General features: G+C 39.9%; 2 protein-coding genes across 9 annotated transcripts; one reads left to right on the top strand and one right to left on the bottom strand.

Annotated features, from left to right (window-relative positions):
- Positions 1 to 60: 60 nt before the first annotated feature.
- Positions 61 to 3,591, bottom strand: LOC119739617 (methylated-DNA--protein-cysteine methyltransferase-like). 6 transcript variants are annotated; one of them, XM_038214605.1, is made up of 5 exons: positions 3,508 to 3,553; positions 3,213 to 3,272; positions 1,849 to 1,992; positions 1,444 to 1,589; positions 61 to 1,267 (listed from the first exon to the last, which is right to left on the bottom strand). In XM_038214605.1, exons 3-5 carry the CDS (start codon positions 1,974 to 1,976, stop codon positions 1,002 to 1,004), a joined length of 540 nt encoding a protein of 179 aa, XP_038070533.1. In that variant the 5' UTR covers positions 1,977 to 1,992; positions 3,213 to 3,272; positions 3,508 to 3,553; the 3' UTR covers positions 61 to 1,001. The 6 variants fall into 6 exon arrangements, with proteins under 6 accessions (XP_038070533.1, XP_038070529.1, XP_038070534.1 ...); XM_038214601.1 differs by lacking the exon at positions 3,213 to 3,272 and having other exon boundaries at positions 3,508 to 3,591; XM_038214606.1 differs by lacking the exon at positions 3,213 to 3,272 and having other exon boundaries at positions 3,540 to 3,582.
- An 18-nt stretch (positions 3,592 to 3,609) lies between these two features.
- Positions 3,610 to 16,065, top strand: LOC119739615 (clathrin interactor 1-like). Of its 3 annotated transcripts, XM_038214594.1 has the most exons (12): positions 3,610 to 3,811; positions 5,178 to 5,379; positions 6,253 to 6,391; positions 7,181 to 7,312; positions 8,108 to 8,267; positions 8,796 to 8,991; positions 9,526 to 9,725; positions 10,095 to 10,512; positions 11,083 to 11,109; positions 14,250 to 14,429; positions 14,752 to 14,875; positions 15,642 to 16,065. In XM_038214594.1, exons 1-12 carry the CDS (start codon positions 3,762 to 3,764, stop codon positions 15,938 to 15,940), a joined length of 2,127 nt encoding a protein of 708 aa, XP_038070522.1. In that variant the 5' UTR covers positions 3,610 to 3,761; the 3' UTR covers positions 15,941 to 16,065. The 3 variants fall into 3 exon arrangements, with proteins under 3 accessions (XP_038070522.1, XP_038070525.1, XP_038070523.1); XM_038214597.1 differs by lacking the exon at positions 11,083 to 11,109 and having other exon boundaries at positions 3,635 to 3,811; positions 10,095 to 10,507; positions 14,248 to 14,429; XM_038214595.1 differs by lacking the exon at positions 11,083 to 11,109 and having other exon boundaries at positions 3,635 to 3,811.
- The last annotated feature ends 1,652 nt before the right edge of the window (positions 16,066 to 17,717 follow it).

The raw sequence follows: 17,717 nt of genomic DNA, 5'->3' as shown, positions 1-17,717 counted from the left end.
ATGTAAATGTAATGTTCATATAACATTTAAATGACAAATGAAAATGACTATTCCACTTTCACACCATTAATAAAATCGCATTTACATCGAATTTCTGCGTACATGTGCTTGATAAAATGTATAAATAGCTTGTGAATACATGTAATAAGTACTGGCCTCAAAATTTTAATCTCCGAAATCTTATTTTTCGAAAGCGAAAATGCAAGAAGTGCTCACTGGTGGAAGGCAAAATGGAAAGCAAAATGTGAAAAAGCATAACATCCTAAGCAATGAAAAAGAAAAAGAAAAAAAAAACCCAAGAAATATGCTCACTTTGCTAAATTGTTTCCTATATCTTCTAACAAAAACTGTTAACCTATATTTGCTATTTACAAAGCATGTGCTTCACTATTTCAGATAACCAACAATTATTTTTCATTCGTCCCTGCGCTAGATCCAACGGCGACAGATATAATCCCTTTCACAAAATCTCCTTAAGGAAATGCAGATGCCCCAAATCATTGTGGGTAGGTCATTTGTCATTATCAATGTATAAAAATGGTACAGTCGACTCTTGTTAATACAAACACCATTAATACAAATTCTGGTTATAGCAAATGTAAAGCCCAGGTCCTGACTGTGCACAATGAATGGGACCGGCACTCGACTTAATACAAAATTCTGATATAACAAACATTTTGGCTAGGTCCGGCTGAGTTTGTATTCAGGCATGCAACTGGGAAGTCACAAAAAAAGAGGAAATTCAAATCTTTCCAAGACTTTGTACAGTGTTTTTCTATTTTTTAATGGCACACATGGGAAGTAAACAAAAAAGGAAATCGGCTGATCCGAGGAAAAGTTGCATGCCTGTGTAGTAACAAGAGTTGACTGTTTAAACCTGCTGTACCTGTGGTTCATGCGCACACAGAGATACTAAACCCCAGTTAACAAATGAACAAGTAAAGTTGATCGAGGTAATTCACCATCTCTCTTGGAAAGGATTTGTGGGAACAAGCGAACTTTTACTTGACAACAGCTCCCTCATGTTCGAGCAGCCATTTTTTAAGAGTGTTCCCCTTCCCAGCCATGTAGTTGCCCAGCGCGCCATCACTCTTGGTCACGCGGTGGCAAGGCATCAGGATCGGGATCTGGTTGGCACGCATGGCGCCCCCTACCGCCCGACAGGCTTTGTCGTTCCCGGCCATGGCTGCGAGTTGGCCGTACGAGACTGTCTCCCCACACTGAACTTGATTGGTTAAAGTCTCCCAGACTTTATAGGTGAAGGAATCTGAAAAAAATTTAAGTGTTCAATAGTCGTCAACTACAGGTAATTGGTCAATGTGTGCCGTTTGATTTGTAGGCGGCAATGGTACAATAAAAGCGTCTGCTTAATGTTAGGACTTCAAAAACCTTTTAAGCATAATGTAATGGGGACTGGTCTCCCACTAAACCCCGGACACAAACCCGTTTTTGCAGTCGGGCGATGAAATGGTGGAAGAGGCATCTGATTGGCTGCTTTGGCATCTTTGAAGTACACAGTCAACCAATCAACACACTTCCTCAGAGGACCTGGCCAATGGTCTGGTGCCTCTGTGACTGCCACAGCAAACCTGTTGAAATCAAATTGATTGACAGTGTAAAACATATCACAGGGAACCCCGTCACCACCCCTCCCCAATCCTTCAAAACCCAGAGATTTGAAAGATTTTGTAGGATGGTAGATCACAGCCACTACATGTACATGTATTACTAACTACAAAGAAATGTGGCTTTTGGCTCTCCACAAAGGTGGGATTTTTTTAATGATTTGGGAAGGTTCCCATCATTTAATGCTTAGAGATCCACCACACCCACAAGGTATGGGCTTACTTTTTGCCAGGTATTTCTGTCGCTGCCGTTAAGTTGATGTTGTGGACACCAGTCTTGCATGCCGTCACACTAACTGGTCCAATAGGAGTTCGCAGAACAGCCCTACTCTTCAGACAAATTTCAGCCATTGTATCCTTTTGTGACCTGAAGTAAAAGAAGTGCAATATATCTTGGTATTAATCAACAGCCGGGCGCATATCACATAACATAATACAGAGCAAGTGACCAAAGCCTTTGTTGCTGTATCTAGGTTTTTTTTTATCCATGTCTATGACGTGACAACAGTGACCTACCGAAGACCCGATATAGAAAGCACCCGCTGATTGGTCAAACTCTAGAGGTCAAGATGCGGTTGTCTTGCATAATCAATCAGCGAATCTGCTCAAATGTTATAGACCATGGCTTTCACCATGGTCTATGATAGACTAAGTAATAAGTGGGCACGCAGACAACCAGAATTTTTTTTACATTGGCGCTTGTCTAGTTCCCTACGTTCTTGAAACTCAATGGTTCTTGAGTCTGGAGTGCTGAATGCCGTAGCACATAGCATAGCAACGGATTTTCATTAGATGACGTCACTTTCATTCATTCACTTGTTCTTTACTATTCTTACCACATCTCCATTAAAAATAACATAACATAGAATGTAATTAAAAAATCTATTAAAGGGAAAATACAACATTTGCAAACATCAAAAAATAAAACTACCAAATCATTTTGAAATACCTTTGCTGGACTGTTAGTGAATGACAGTGTAAAGCATCCTGTAAAATCATGGCACCTGGTATACTGTAATTTTCAAGAAAAGTGGTATTTTTGTATCAATTTCCAACGCTGATCGGCCGATCAGCGTTGGAAACAACTGGCTTTTTGTTCAAATACTGGCTCCAATTGACCATCGCACTTGTTTGCAATCGATTACAAACCTATGAACGGGTACGAGCCAGCTAGACTGGTTCCCTGACCTTACAATTCCCCAATGTATGTAAACTGCTCTGTTTCTTCTTATATGGAGTCAGGGAACCAGACTACAGGAAAATGATCGTTTTTCTTGGTTTTTATAGCATTTTTGAACCCAAAACCTAAAAAAAGTAAGTGTAACTATATTTGCTATATATTTCCAACCCCCCAATTCCATCCATTTCTGAAAATTACAGCAAAAGCAAATGATGTATATTCCCTTTAAATTAAATATTAGATTTACGAAATGCACTTATACATTCTTTCTTTAAAAAAGAGAGATATGGAACAGGATCCTAAAACAGTGGAGCTTGTCAAATAAGGATCCCTTTCACACAAATTGCCACATAAATTTTGGTGAAATTAAAACTAATAAAAGAGATAACTCAAAAATCAATTCAAATCCTTGATTCAGTTGAATATGCCACTCTCCAAGCCTCTTAGTTAGACTTCCTCGAGGAGTTCTGAAGAGGATAAGTTACCACCAAGTACCAAGTACATGAAGTAAGTACCAAGTAGAACTGTTTATGTCAAATTGGCCAACTCGATCTGCTACTGCACAGAGCAAGGATCCAGTACGGTATACATCTATGCATTCATGCTGTGAATGTGACAAATACTGCTATACTTCTTGGTCAAGTGCGACAGTATTTTCCCGTTGCAAAATGTACATTGATTATGATAGTTCAAAGTTTATACCGTGAAAATAAAAGATGCTAGATCATGTTCACCATTCACCCGCGCGCGCGGAATGCGAAGTGAGACCACGTGCCCCATTTCCGTGTTTACAAAGGTCACGAGGTCAATCGAGTGATGACGTCGCAGCTGAGTCGGCCATTTTGACACATCGAACGTAAATTCCAACGGGCTTTAAATCCGTCTTCATCCATCAGTTTCCACCGGTAAACGAGATTTATTTTCTTCGTGAAGAAAGCGAAGGTACAGCAGCAACCATGGCCATGCAGTCGGCTATGTGGAAGATTCGGGAGATCCAGGATAAAGTGTGAGTTGTGACTAGCGAATGAAATCGAACGATGTGCATACCAAATGCATTCTTATCGTAAACTGGGCGTAAGCTGCCGGCCGGTGTCCAAAAATGTACTAAGATTAGAAAGTGTTGATTTTGTTTGGACCGTTCATTTACGGTGGTTATACCATGGCAGGGAACCATTTTCATTTTATGTTGAAGAACAGGAAACATAAAGACACCAACATTACAAAGAATTATTTGGCATTTTAGGGAAAGAATGTTGCAACCCGAGTGACCCGACGCCACTTTTTTCTTCATATTTCATAATCAATCTTAATAAAAGTCAGTCATTGGAAAAATGTTGATAAAACATGAATCTGGGACCGAGGAACATTTCCAATAAGGTTTTTTTCACGGTAATAGGCCCTATGCGCCATCTTGTTCACAGGGCAAAAAGAACACGCGTTGCCATGGTTGCTAACCTACATTCTTTCCGCATTTAGGCCCAGCCTCCTTTTTAATAATTTTTGTGTGTGTTTTGTTATTGATCAGGCAGTGCATATTTGACTGTGAACCGGTCCACGATTTTTTTTCGTTGTTCAGGCATGCAACTTTTCCTTGGATTCGCTGATTTCCTCATTTGTTACTTCTCATGAATGCCATTACAAGTCCTTGAAAAAAGACTGTACAAAGTATTAAGTTGTTTGGAATTTTTTCATTTTTTCTCTATAATATTCCCAGTGGCATGCCCGGTTGTTAAACCAGCATTGCACTGAAGTGAAGGTTTACCGCACTGAACACTCGCAGTGAGTGTTTTTTCAACATTTTTGCTTTCATTGTTGTTGTCATGCATAGTTGTGGCTTCGTACTTAGGCTATGAGATGGGAATCAGACCTATATGTAATGCAATTACATGTAGGACCGACGACCAAGTTGGGGCGTAACATTGACGATTGACCTAGTGACAGTCTTTGTATATTTAACCCTAACTCCCCAGCATAAGTTACTAGGAACCGTACCCATTCAGGCAAATTCCAACACCCACATGGGAAATTGTACACACACACACTGTTGGACTTAGTTTCTGGAGGTATGCCAAACCCAATGTAAAAGACCATCTGTTTAGGGGTACTTTACCTATCCCAACAGATTTAAACAAAACCTGCTGTTGAACTTTGATGGGTTGAGTTCGGTTAGGGTTAAAGAGAGCAGATAAAACATATTTCAATAAGCTTGGCAGCGCAGCCAGGCCCCCTATTGTGGTGGATGTTTCATCACTTTAATGTTTATTCCTCCTGAATTCCGCCAAATTTTACCAAGTGTTTTGAAGTGTTAAGATAAATTGAAGTTGTCACAAGCATGTCACAAATTTGTCCGTTACTCTTCCTTCTTTTGGCAGGACCAATATGGTGATGAATTACACGGAGGTGGAGGCAAAAGTCCGCGAAGCAACCAACGACGAGACGTGGGGACCTCACGGATCTCTCATGTCCGAAATCGCCAAGGAAACCTATACTTATGAACATTTTCCCGAAGTCATGGGAATGGTATGGAAACGAATGCTGCATGACAACAAGAAGAACTGGAGACGAGTCTACAAGGTCTGTGACAATTTACTTAGTTTCAACCCCATGGAACCTTTAACGTATAGATTGGAATATGCAGTGAATGTATGCTGTCCGATTGCACCTTTTGTGCAATGAACAAGCAATGAGGCATAACAAATACCTTCACTGGACATTGCTGATCTGGCGGCTATCCGTAAAAAAGGGTCTATGAGCAGTGACATTTACATGTTGGAAGACCGGCACTATAGTGCTGGATAGCTCAGTTGGTAGAGCACTGATGTGATGTTCTTGAGGGTGCAGGGTTCAGATTCCACAGCAGTTGATTTTTGTGTTCATCCTAACATCGATGGAAAGTGCACCTAGTCAGTTTTCCATTGTCTTAAAAAGCTCACTTTTATTCTTTACTTAGCTGCATAATGTCTTTCTAGTAGAAACAAGTCGCGCATGAATATAATGTTTATATAGAATGTTTATAATTGCAAAATATTTTTGGTTTCAGTTTGTTTTAAATGGGCATAATTACCAAGGCTCATGTATTTCTACTCATTACATTCAGTCTAGTCTTCTTTTTTTTTACGAAACGCTATCTGCAGAAATTAAACATAATGATGGATTGATTCTTTCACTTTCATTAAAATGATCTATATTGCTGCACCAAGTAGGACTTGATATTAAACCTCTTGAGTCTTACTATACACAGTATGCCTTTGCTTAAAAAAACCCCAGTATTGATAGTCAGTTTGTATTTAGTCAACACAATTGTTAACAAATTGCATGTACGTCAATGAAGTAGTCTTTTCACAGATCCACTTTGTGATTTAATGGTCAGAACTCTTTCTGTCAAAAAGTTTCCTACTTGTACTACATTTTCCTGTAACACTGCTCTTTTCTTTGTTTGTGTATTAGTCCCTGTTACTTCTGGCCTACCTTATACTCAACGGATCGGAGCGTGTTGTTACGAGTGCCAGGGAACATCTCTATGATCTGAGGTCGTTGGAAAACTACTCGTTCATGGATGAGTTTAACAGGGACCAGGGACAGAATGGTAGGTTTGTATTTTTTTCCAGGGTGTCGGCGTGACTCAATTTGTGGTGTCTGCTTACTTAACCCTAACCCTGACAGACGCAGCACAGTGCATCAGGTGGAAAAGTCTGGTGCACTTTGATGCATTCAGCTACCAACACCAGTGCATTCATTACCACTTCTGAGACAATGAGAACTAGCCCCATAGAACAATGCCACAGTTGTATCCTGCTGAGTTAAGACCACAGACTCTGAGGCAGTTTGGCCTTCAGACTTTTGGCCTGATGGATCTTGCTGCACTGGGCAGGCTTGTCACATAGACAAGCCCTGCATGCTGCTGCGTTTGGCAGGGTTTCTAGCCAAAATACCCAGGAGGGTTAGGGATAATGTAACCTACATGAGCTTGAAGTTGGAAATTGCCATTTTGCAGTATAGAGGGGCAAAGCCGAAATTTGAAGGGGTGATTACTTTTTTTGTTTTCAGGTGAACCTTGATCTGTGAGTCCTCTTGTACCTTTCTCCAATTTTTTTTTGCTGTGAAACATCTTTAAAACCTATTTTCATCCTGTTTTATCAGTTTACTGTTCATTCACTGGAACACAAGAGCGGCATTTTAAATGCCATTTTCTTGGGAATCCGTTTAACAACTTCAAGTAAAGTTGGTGGTCTATATTTCCATTACTTAACTCAGTACCCTAAACGTTATATACCATTGGAAAGCTCATTACATTATGTCACACATTATCAAATTAAGAACACAAGCATGGAACAAGTAATAACACCCGTAAAAAAATATCTGTGATTTTTAATAGTGAGGCAGAAGGTGAAAGATGTCGTCGATTTTATCCAGGACGACGAGCGGCTACGCCTGGAACGAAAGAAAGCGCGGAAAGCTAAAGACAAATACATTGGCATGTCCTCAGATAACCAGCCATTTAAGTACAGTAAGTACACAACTTGCCTCACAGCTGCAAACCACAGAAAATATTTACTATGCACAGAAAAGATGTGCTGAGCAAAAGCTAAGCTTTTATCGTTCAATGCTATTTTTTATTGTGATTGGTTTCAAGCTGATTTCGTTTTGAATTGTTCTTAGGAACATGTTTTGTGCAACTTTCCACTCCTCTTAAATGCATGAAAACTATTTGACATTCCTTTCTTGTTCATTTTATTGCAAAGTGCACTTCTTTAAACATGGAAAATGATCTATGTTTTTCTGGACAACTGAGAGCGCAGTTGCTGTGATTTCATTGCAGGAAGACACTGTTCAGTTTAGGGGTTTTCTGTTCAAATTGTGAACCCAAAATGTGCTCATTGAAAACATTTGTGAGAAAAGTTTGCTCATTTCTCTTACAGCAATGTACTGACACAACAACAAATCACTTAAAGAGAAGAAATGTTACAACAGCAAAATATCAGAAATTTTGGCAACTTTCGATGCTGAAATAGCTGTTTCTGCATGAAATGACATCACACTTTTGCTCATGAATAAGGTAATTCACATAAGCATAAAAACCAAAAATGCACCAAAATACCCTTGAAGATGGCAAAACGAAAATTCAAAATAAGGTTAAATGGGACAAAAGGTGCATTTTCAAGGATTGCATTAAAAAATCTACTTTGCATGGGCCCTTTAATAAATCGTTCCGTTGCATTCATGATGGAACAGTCGAAACGTTTGATTTGTTCCCTGATTGTTTCCGCCTGTACGACCTTTTGACCTCTGTTGTTTCTTGAAGGTGACCGTTACGAATCCGAGCCCAGGATGCCAAAGAACAAGGTGAAGGAATTTGACGATGAGATTGACAATTACAAGAGCAAACAGTCGCGGTTCAATCTGGGAAGGATGGGCGGCGGCAATAAGCCTGAAGACTCGGACGAATCGCCACCAGAATATGGGTAAGGCTATGGCTTACAAGACTATGGCTTGCAGTTACACATGCCTCTATGGAAGTGGCGGAAGCCATGTTCCATAGACAAATGTAACGACTGGCTGTAGCCACATTTGTAAGAGCTGCTGAGCACCAAGCAGATTCTAGTGCTGAGCACATATTGGCCGAGTACCAGTCAACAGCACAGTACATGTATGCGACTTGAAATTCAGCTGATAACTTCAGTTCATACTTCTCCTAAGTATGGATGTGCAGCACATAACATGTTACAAAACATTTGTAGTGAAATTGAATATGTTGAACTTGTACGCCGATTCCCAGTGCCAACACTCGCTGTGTCATCATACATTCAGTTTATTTTTGTTTTTTTGCACCAAATCAGAATTGGCCTTTAGGGCTATATTAGAGTTTCAAAATCTTTCCAAAATATTTTCGGAATACAGAAAAACGTGTCACCTTTGATATAATCCATTTTAAATTGACTGGATTCTGTCCTACTTTAACCTTTGACATTTGACCTTTGACCTATTTGCAGCGATGAAGATGATTTCGGAGACGAGGACGACAGCAAAGGGAAACGATTTGGCTTTAAAGATGAGGAAAATGAGGAGACCGTCACGCACACGATGACCACGGAGACTAGGACGAGAAGGTCTCGAAGATCGGGAAAGAAACTTGACTTAGGAGCAGCAGGAGAATATGCGGATGAGGCTAGCAACAGCTTACATACGGTAGGTAGAGTAGGGGTGATCCTTATTTCTTGTGGAATCTGGAGGGGAATCACTTGAGGGCCTGATTTACAAAAACAAATAGTTTGAAATTGTTCAAATGTTAGAAATTGTTTCGGAAAAAATATCATTCGTAAAGATAAACAAAACTATCCTTGCCAAGTCAAACTAGGCTTCAAAAGTCTCAGTTAAGGATGTTTGCAATACTCGGTGATTCTGTGATTCAGCCCATCAAAACTTGGGGAGTTAATTTAAAGAAAGTAAAATCACACTTCATTTTTTTTTTGGACAACTGCTTAACAAACAATTTGGTTAACGTAACCAGTTGGCTGTAGGTAGGTGAGCAGTTTTTAAGTGAGCACGCTTAAAAGCACAAATCTCTGGTTTACCGGTGTGTACCGGTACAGTTTTGTGATTTTTGACCATTGCTACTTGCTCTGAAAACCTACACTGCCAGATCTTGCAAATGTGTCAGTCAGTTTTAGTTAAGAAATGATAAACTTTGATGTTGTGTTTGACTCTTTGTGATGGATACAGACTCCGACTACAAAATCAGGATATGGCAACCTCCTGGACTCCTCTCCTCCAGCGATCTCGGAAAACCAAGACGCCTTCGCTGATTTCACGTCAGCGGCCGCCAACAACAGTTTCCACGACTTTGATCCGAGGGGGACCTCACCAGCTGCCAACAACTCCACCGACTTTGCTACATTCCAGAGTGCACCCCTGAGCCCAAAGTAAGTGTACCTTCCTTCTAACCCTCAAAAATCCTTACAAATTCACCAGGTTAGGATTTTTGATGGATCTTTGGAAGATTTGGTAGGTTTTTGTAAGTTTTTGGAGGATTCAAATCTGAAGAGCAAGCCTAGGTTCCTTTACATAGGGTTCGATGCTCCTTAAAAATTTCAAGTGAAAATACTGTGCCATTGGAATCCTGTACAGTGATGGATTTTGGAAGATTTGGGAAGGATCCTAACAAAAATGCCTCAGGAAGTGTATGGGTGCCGTTTGCTACCTCACATTTATCACATTCATCACATTCATATCAGTTCTGCAGAGCTGAAGATCCGTTGATACTCAATTGTATCTTTGCTTTCCATTTGCAGTGCAAACGATTCCTCATTTGGTGACTTCCAAGGAACTGCCTTCTCGGCCACCATCACCCAACAAAACAGCACTGTAACATCAGTACAAGCATCCACCCTCAATCCACAACCCCCTATGCAACCCCAAAGTACCCCCCTCCAACTTCAAAGCACCCCTCTTCAACCACAGACTACCCCCCTCCAAATCCAACAACCCAGCCTCATGCAACCCCAGCAGAACCTCATGCAACAGCCCAACGTGCCTCTTCAAACAATGCAGATGGGTGCGGCCATGCAGCAGCAGCCCCTGGGTGGGGGGATGATGCAGCAGCCCCAGGGGGTGGGGATGATGCCCCAGGGTGGGGCTATGCAGTACAACCAGCAGTCACTACTTAGCATGCAGCCACAGCAAGGAGCAGTTCCATTCCAACAACAACAGGTATGTAAACAAACATTTCACCAAAATTTAATTACAAAAAAGTGGCTAAGCGCAAAATTTGCTGTCTTAGTGAAAACTGGTTACCAAAAGTGTTACATGTAACTGGTAATCAGCTGATTCATGCTAAGCATATTAATTGCAGTGTTCTCTTCTAAGCTCTGGGCCCTGGTTCTACAATTCTAGCTAATGCTCTGGTAACAACTGTAATCTAGAGTAAGACTGTAAGCTTCGCAATAGACCCCTCTCATAGACAGCCATCTTTGTTGGAAAATTACAACTGCGTATTCAAGGCCATCAGGTGTATGTACACGCAGTGTGCAAAATGTTCTAGTGCACATGTTGCTCCAAATGTCTTTGAAATAGTGCACAGCCGATGGGAGTCACGAAAATTCGACTCCCAAAATGCCGATGCGCCTGGCAATCTGTTGGCAGTGACGTGATTTGAGAGGGATCTATTGTGAGCTGTAAGTTTTTCGAGTTGGTGTGTTTAACCCTCTTTTGTCAGTTGCTAATCGTTCTGTTCTTTCTCATCCTTTCTGCCCTCTTATGTGATTGTCTGTCTGCCATTAGTTTCAACTGCCTCTGCAGTCTTTATCGGTAGGTAGTTAAATAAAAAAAAAAAATGCGAGAAAACGGCTTGCATTTGTTAACAATTATCTCATGTATGTAGTTTGTAGGGCAACGGCAAAAGGCTTGAACTGTATAATATTTTGTTGGGTTTTTATCTTTCATCAAAAGTTATGTCAAGATTTTCTGTCATTGTTGTCTTAAAAGGCCTCTGTGTTTTATTCTGTTTCATCGTCTTATGACATGTGCAGCTTTATGTTGCGATCATTGCTTCAGACTAAGTTTTCATTTGAGTTGTCAATTTATCAAAATGAGTCTCAAGGATGTTTTGGAATGACTTGATTTTTCGTCTGCTTTACAAATCATCTTGCCGGCTCCTTATTTCCACCTGTTGGTCTTTTTGACATCCTGATGAACACTGACATGTGGGTGAAAATGTTAAGAGGGCTGCATCAGTTTTTCATCCATCAATTTTTACAACGAGAAAGGTGTTATTTTTGTGTTAAACTAAGTCATTATTTACTGCCTTGATTTCACTAGTTGCCACCAGAATCCCCCACTACCATGACAGTTTACGACGAATCTATGTACGCCTACATGGTGGTAGGTCACGCAGACCATTTTGATTGGAATTCTTTTTACTTGGAGTGATAGGACGTTTATATTTGCATGTCTTATCTGTAGGAGCTATTTTTAGCGGTGGCTGGCTGGTGTTTTAGGGGTCAGATATTTTGGTTGTTTTGTGTGGTGTTTGTTTTTGAAGTACTTGGAGTGTGGGGTATAAACTTGTGTAGCTGATAAAGTTTTGCCCTTTCGGTTTGATATCTGCCGATACTTGTCGTTAATGTTGGGGAACGTTTTTTTTTGGGGGGGGAGGGGTGGTCCTTGTTAGAATATATTTAGCTGATGCATGAAGCCGTAATAGTGCTAAGGGATCATTAAATGTAGGCTTTTTTTGTATTTGCAGTCTTCGCATGATGGTGGTGGATTTTTAAAAATTTTGTTTGGATGCACTATAATGAGGGCCCATATTAGTCAGAATAGTTCATATTAGATATTTTTCACTGGAGTCTTTTTTTGCCACTTTCCGGATTTTCTTCTTTCTTTTTTTGCATGATGGTGGAGGGTTGTGAGAGATTGATACATTTTTGATGTGATTGGAATATATTAGAAGGTGGATTCAGTTGGTGTTGTAGAAGATTTAGGTAACGTTATTCCTCTTTGTAGGTTTTTGTTGGATAGTTCTAGGAATTTTGCAGTTAAGAATTATGGACATTCAGCTTCTCAGCTGCGAGTAAGGATGATTCGCCCCCCTCCCCCCCCCCCCCCCCCCCACCAATTAATATTATTATCATTATATATGGACACTTGTATCATGATGCTGCTCAAGTACATATATCGCAAAGCAATTACACATACCATGCCAAACCATTCACAAGCCATACATGTGTACGTACATCACATGACACTTTTGTAATATGCTTGGTACATTGTAAGCAACTACAGTTGTAACGGACATTGATGCCAAATCATAACTTAAAGCTATCTACTCCAATTTGTTCGAAGTAACGTGAATACCCAACCCTTAAAATTTCAACTGTGTGTTTGTTGGAATGCTTTACAAATTACATGGGGTCAGGCATACCACCATAATCAGAGCCCAACAGTTTGGGTGTTGAGTTTGCCATATGGTGTTGGATTTTGCAAGAGTGAGGAAGGTTCCTTGTCAATCATTCATCAATCAAGGGTGTTTAGGGTTTATGTCCAATCAATTTTGCTTACCAACTTTGATGAAAAATGTTCATGCTAGAGTTAAATGCACATGAGTTAAATTATGCTGGTTGGAATATGTGTACACAAATAAAGGAGGAAGTCATAGTAATGTAATTTGTTAGGCTCCAAAGTACACTAAGGCAAAGAGCGAAGAAGAGGATTTAAAGTTGCAAGTCTGATGCATTCTTGTACTGCAGGTTGTCTTGTTACCATTTGTACATGTTTAAATGCTTTTATATCTCATCTTGTTTTGTTTTCCATTGCTCAGCCACACATGGCATCGATGATGGTATGTCATTATCTTCATTTCATCCCGTTCAAATGTCCACATTATCGAGTAACTTTTTGACTTTGGAATTCATACACAGTCCTGTAACATTAGACCAGTATTTAACTGGTTTTTTTTCTGGTATTCAGGGGAATTTGTTTTTCTGAGCTTACATTGTATGTATCAGCTTGCTTTTAATTAAAGTTTGAGATTTTTTATCACATATTTTAGCAACCTCTCACTGATGCAACAGTGTTTCTTTTTCTTTGTTTTTTTTTGGGGGGGGGTTTCATCTTTCAGATTCTTTCCTATTTTTCTCATCTTTCCTCTGTTTTCATTTTTGCTTTATCCATCTGGAGCTTTATTGGAGTTTGCTTCCTTTTCCTGTCCATATTTGTTCAACCTGTAACTCTGCTAGATCCTTCAAACTCTACCGGGAGTTTTGAAGGATATAGAGTACCGAAGTGTGCCGCGTATTCTGATTCACGCGCATAGCTTAAGTGTGTAAAGACATCAGCGCGCGAACAAACGCATGAACCAGAATATGGACAGCAGACTTTGGTACGCTATTGAATGATTGAAGAAGATAGAACCCATCCACTGCTATTACTTGAAACTTGGTAGGGACAGAGATGGTGCCATTGGGTTCCTGCACAGTACAGGGTTTTAAAGGATTCTGTAGGATTGATGAAGGTACAGCCCAGCTACTATCACTTACTGTGGTTTGATGACCTTGAAAGCTCAAGTATAATGGAGGTGCCATTGGGTTATCACACAGTGGGGGATTTTGTAGGATTCAGGAAGGGGTCTAGCAAAAATAGAATGTGAGTTGGAGTTCAAGTGACTTCATTGTGTGCGAAATTGTATCATTGCATGACTGACCATGCTACACGCTCCAGTTATTGTGGATAATTTGAGTTTTGATTTGAAAGACATCATCCAACTTACAATTTAACAAGTTACCACATTTTTTTTTGACCAGAACAAGCAAGTCCAGTCCACACTTGCACAGTGCACTGTCAAATGTAAACCTGTGCATGATCATTTCAGCTTTTATGTCGTTGATTACTTCACAATGGCAGTTATTCATTGACCATGTCATGGATCATGTCATTGTCGTTATTCATAGGGGATGGGACAGCCTATGGGACAGCCTATGGGACAGCCCATGGGCCAACCCATGGGCCAGCCGTTTGTCGGCCAACAGCCCATGACAAGCATGACAAGTACGCCAAGTCAGTTACCCAGAAGCCAGCAATCCAATGGCACAGTAACAAGCGCAGCGATGTCATCAACAACCACGCCGCAGGTAAGAACTAGCTTTTAAAGCCTTGCAACTGTTTAAGACTGGCATTCTACATTTGTAGTCAACCAACTTTTTGGGAAAATTTGAATCAAGTACTTGAAAATTGTCTTTGAATAATTGGTGAACCGCTAACACAAGCTGGATAACTCGGTTGGTAGATCACTGGTCGGGTATTCCGGAGGTACCAGTTTCAAACCCACTCCAGTTCATTTCATTGCTCAACTTTCTCATTATTATCAATGCACCTGTTCAGTTTTTCTCTTGTGGATTATTTAACATTTAAATTATTGATATCACAAGTTGTTGATATTTTCTGTTTTTACAGAAGAAGAATCTGTGGTCGGATGTCAACGTTGACATTAAGCTGGACAACTTGAGTCCCGGCGATAAATATAAGAAACAAGTGCAACCGTCAATGAATCAGCTACAAGGAAACAAGGCTCCAGTTGGTGAGTTTAACTGAATATAATATTGAATTCTGGCAAGAAATATCTTGTCTCGAAGTGTAGAAATTTCTTGTCCCATTGTGTGGATGGAATAGAATTGAGCTCAAACTTGGAATCGGAATGGTGACTCCACAGTTTTGGGGGAATCGACTTTAAGCACTGTGATTTTTAAATTGTTTTCTTCATGGGAGTAGACTCCCGGAACCTCTTGACGAAAGATTTGTTAGGCCCTCCCCCCCCCCCCACTCCGCAAGTTGACAACAGTGCCTGCCCCTCTCCAGTGTGGCACTGCTTGTTCCAGTCTCGCATGTTAGACACAAGTGCACCCGCGTCAGAGTTTTGTCACACATCATCGCGGCTGTGTTGAGTTAAAAATATCATTGGGTGTGCTTCAGTCTGACGAAAGACCGAATCCATCATAATCTCAAAGATCAGATAAGTTTGGTGAGAGTTTCTCTGTAGAGCTTCTAGATGATGTGCAACACAGCCCAGAGCCAGCTGTTCCATTGAGTCTCTGAAAACTAGGCTTTAGAAACAAATTTTAGGTTGTAAATAAATTGTAATTATGAAAGCAATATGTCCTCATAAATCATCTATGGCGGCTATTGACCAATCAGGAGCTTTGTTTCTGCTCTAAGTAACTTTTAAAGACCACTGCGATTGGCTGGCGATCAGGGTCGCATACAATCTGATCCTGAGACTACAGTCGACACGCTGCTTTATTTCCTGAATTTTGTTTTAAAATGATTTGCTTTATTTGTTTGTGTAGGTATGGGCCAACCCCAAATGGGCAACGTGACGGTAGGCATGAGCCAAATGAACCTCGGACAACAGCAACCGCAGGCAGGCATGATGGGTACTCCCATGATGCAACAGCAGCCCCAGGGCATGATGGGAATGCCTATGGGTATGCCGCAGCAGCAAGGCATGATGGGTATGGGCATGCAGCCCCAAGGCATGATGGGAATGCGGGGCGGTATGGCGATGCCGTCGGGGATGCCTATGGGTGGCATGCAAGGCATGGGAATGGCACAGACTCAGCAATATGGAGCTTATGGCACGAACTAACCCCACGCTGCATTTCATTAGGGACCTTTTATTTCACATTTTTTTGATAAACCAACCTGCATTCACTCTGCTGTTGACTATCACTTGTTTCAAATTGAGGGTACGTTGGATCAGCCTTTGGATTTTCAAACTTGTATTGATTTAATAGAATTAACCATTCAAAGAAAAGCGGCAATTAAGAAATCAGTAAGAGGTTCAGGCTACTCAAACGGCTTATGGGTAAAAAACCTCTTCTGAATAAATGCTATCAAAACAGCATAATTATTGCAGCTGAAAAGGATCTTGTTTTGAGTACCTTAAAATTGTACTAAAAGTCCTATCCCTGGCTGCCATTTTGTCTCCATTTGTACTTGCACACTGTTACTACTGACCTCGGGACACAAGATGGCGTCGAGCATGCCCGGGTGCATGCAAATGAGTGTAATCCATATGACAACTGTGCAGATTGTATCCCATGGTTACCAATTAACTCAAAATGAAGAAATGTATTATTCAACCTGAATATAAAATGACAACACTCTCCTTGAATGCTGAAGTCCTCATGGACATATTTTCTTTGTAAAGTTTACACAACAGTTCAAAATAACCCCAAATTATTAGTTTGTGTTATTGCTAATGAATATGTGAAAAGCAATGGTTTTCAACTGTTCTTTTGTGGGGGGTCACCGTGTGGATTTTGTATTTGTTGGGTCACAATAGATCTAGTAATTGTTTCGACACATTCCACACGATTCTTGTTAGAAATTAATGGAAGTTGGGAGAGCTATTTCTTAACCTTAACTATTCCCTATGTTTGCTGTATGTACCCTTTTACTGTCAAAAGGAAGTTAATGTTAAAATATTGTAGTAAAGAGAGAAAGGTGACTGGGGAAGAAAAAAAATGATTTTGGGGAAATGTCAAAAGACGGCCCTATTCAAAATGTACGGCTATGTTATAATCCCTGAATTGTGAAACAACAAACAAGATGGTTAAAAGACTTTCGGCATCATGTATTGCTTTCTTAATTTTGTTTGTCAGAGGGAACTTCCGAATTCAAAATTCACTACAGAAAATGAAAGGGCATGAGTTGAATCTTCCCGCTTTCCCTGAAGTATTAGCCGACTCTGTACAGCACGTTGACGAAATGATATAAATATATTTAAAAAGATTACTTTTGTACAGTTCTTATTGATGAATAATGAAAATAAAAACACTAGAAATGAACCATAATGTACATAGCTTTTTTATAGGGTCATATTCGGAGAACTTTGAAGATTTTGTAAAAAAAAAAGAAGAAACATTTAATTGGATCGAATAATTTGCATGTATTTAACCCAAGATGAAAACCTTTCAAATGCGTATTTTTTTTTCCTGTTTTATTTTTTTATTGTGTCATCCCTAAAATCTTGAACTGAAAGTCTGCTTGGGTGAATTGAGCCTGTTTTAATGATCTTGCATTCTTGCAACTGCATGTTAAACTTTTTGTTTAAAGGTTATTTGTATTATTATTTAGTCATCCACAAAACCTGTATCAGGAAAATCCATAAAAAATATTAAAACTTACTACATGTATTATTAAGTGATTCCAATTTGTGGTTTAAACTTGACCCTTTGTTTTTCTTTTGCTTAATTAACACTATTTTAATTGTTAAAGATCATTATCGCATTATTTTAACTGAGTTACTGTTCAATATCTCTGCCCAGTTTTTATCACAGCTTCACCTAATTCTCGGTTTATTAATCTAGAAATCAAAACAACTAAAAACACACAATTGAGTGTGTATGCTTATAAATTGT

This window comes from Patiria miniata, unplaced genomic scaffold, assembly GCF_015706575.1.
Source record: "Patiria miniata isolate m_02_andy unplaced genomic scaffold, ASM1570657v1 HiC_scaffold_4, whole genome shotgun sequence".
Taxonomy (NCBI): Eukaryota; Metazoa; Echinodermata; class Asteroidea; order Valvatida; family Asterinidae; genus Patiria; species Patiria miniata.
This window is presented reverse-complemented; position numbering and strand designations above follow the sequence as displayed.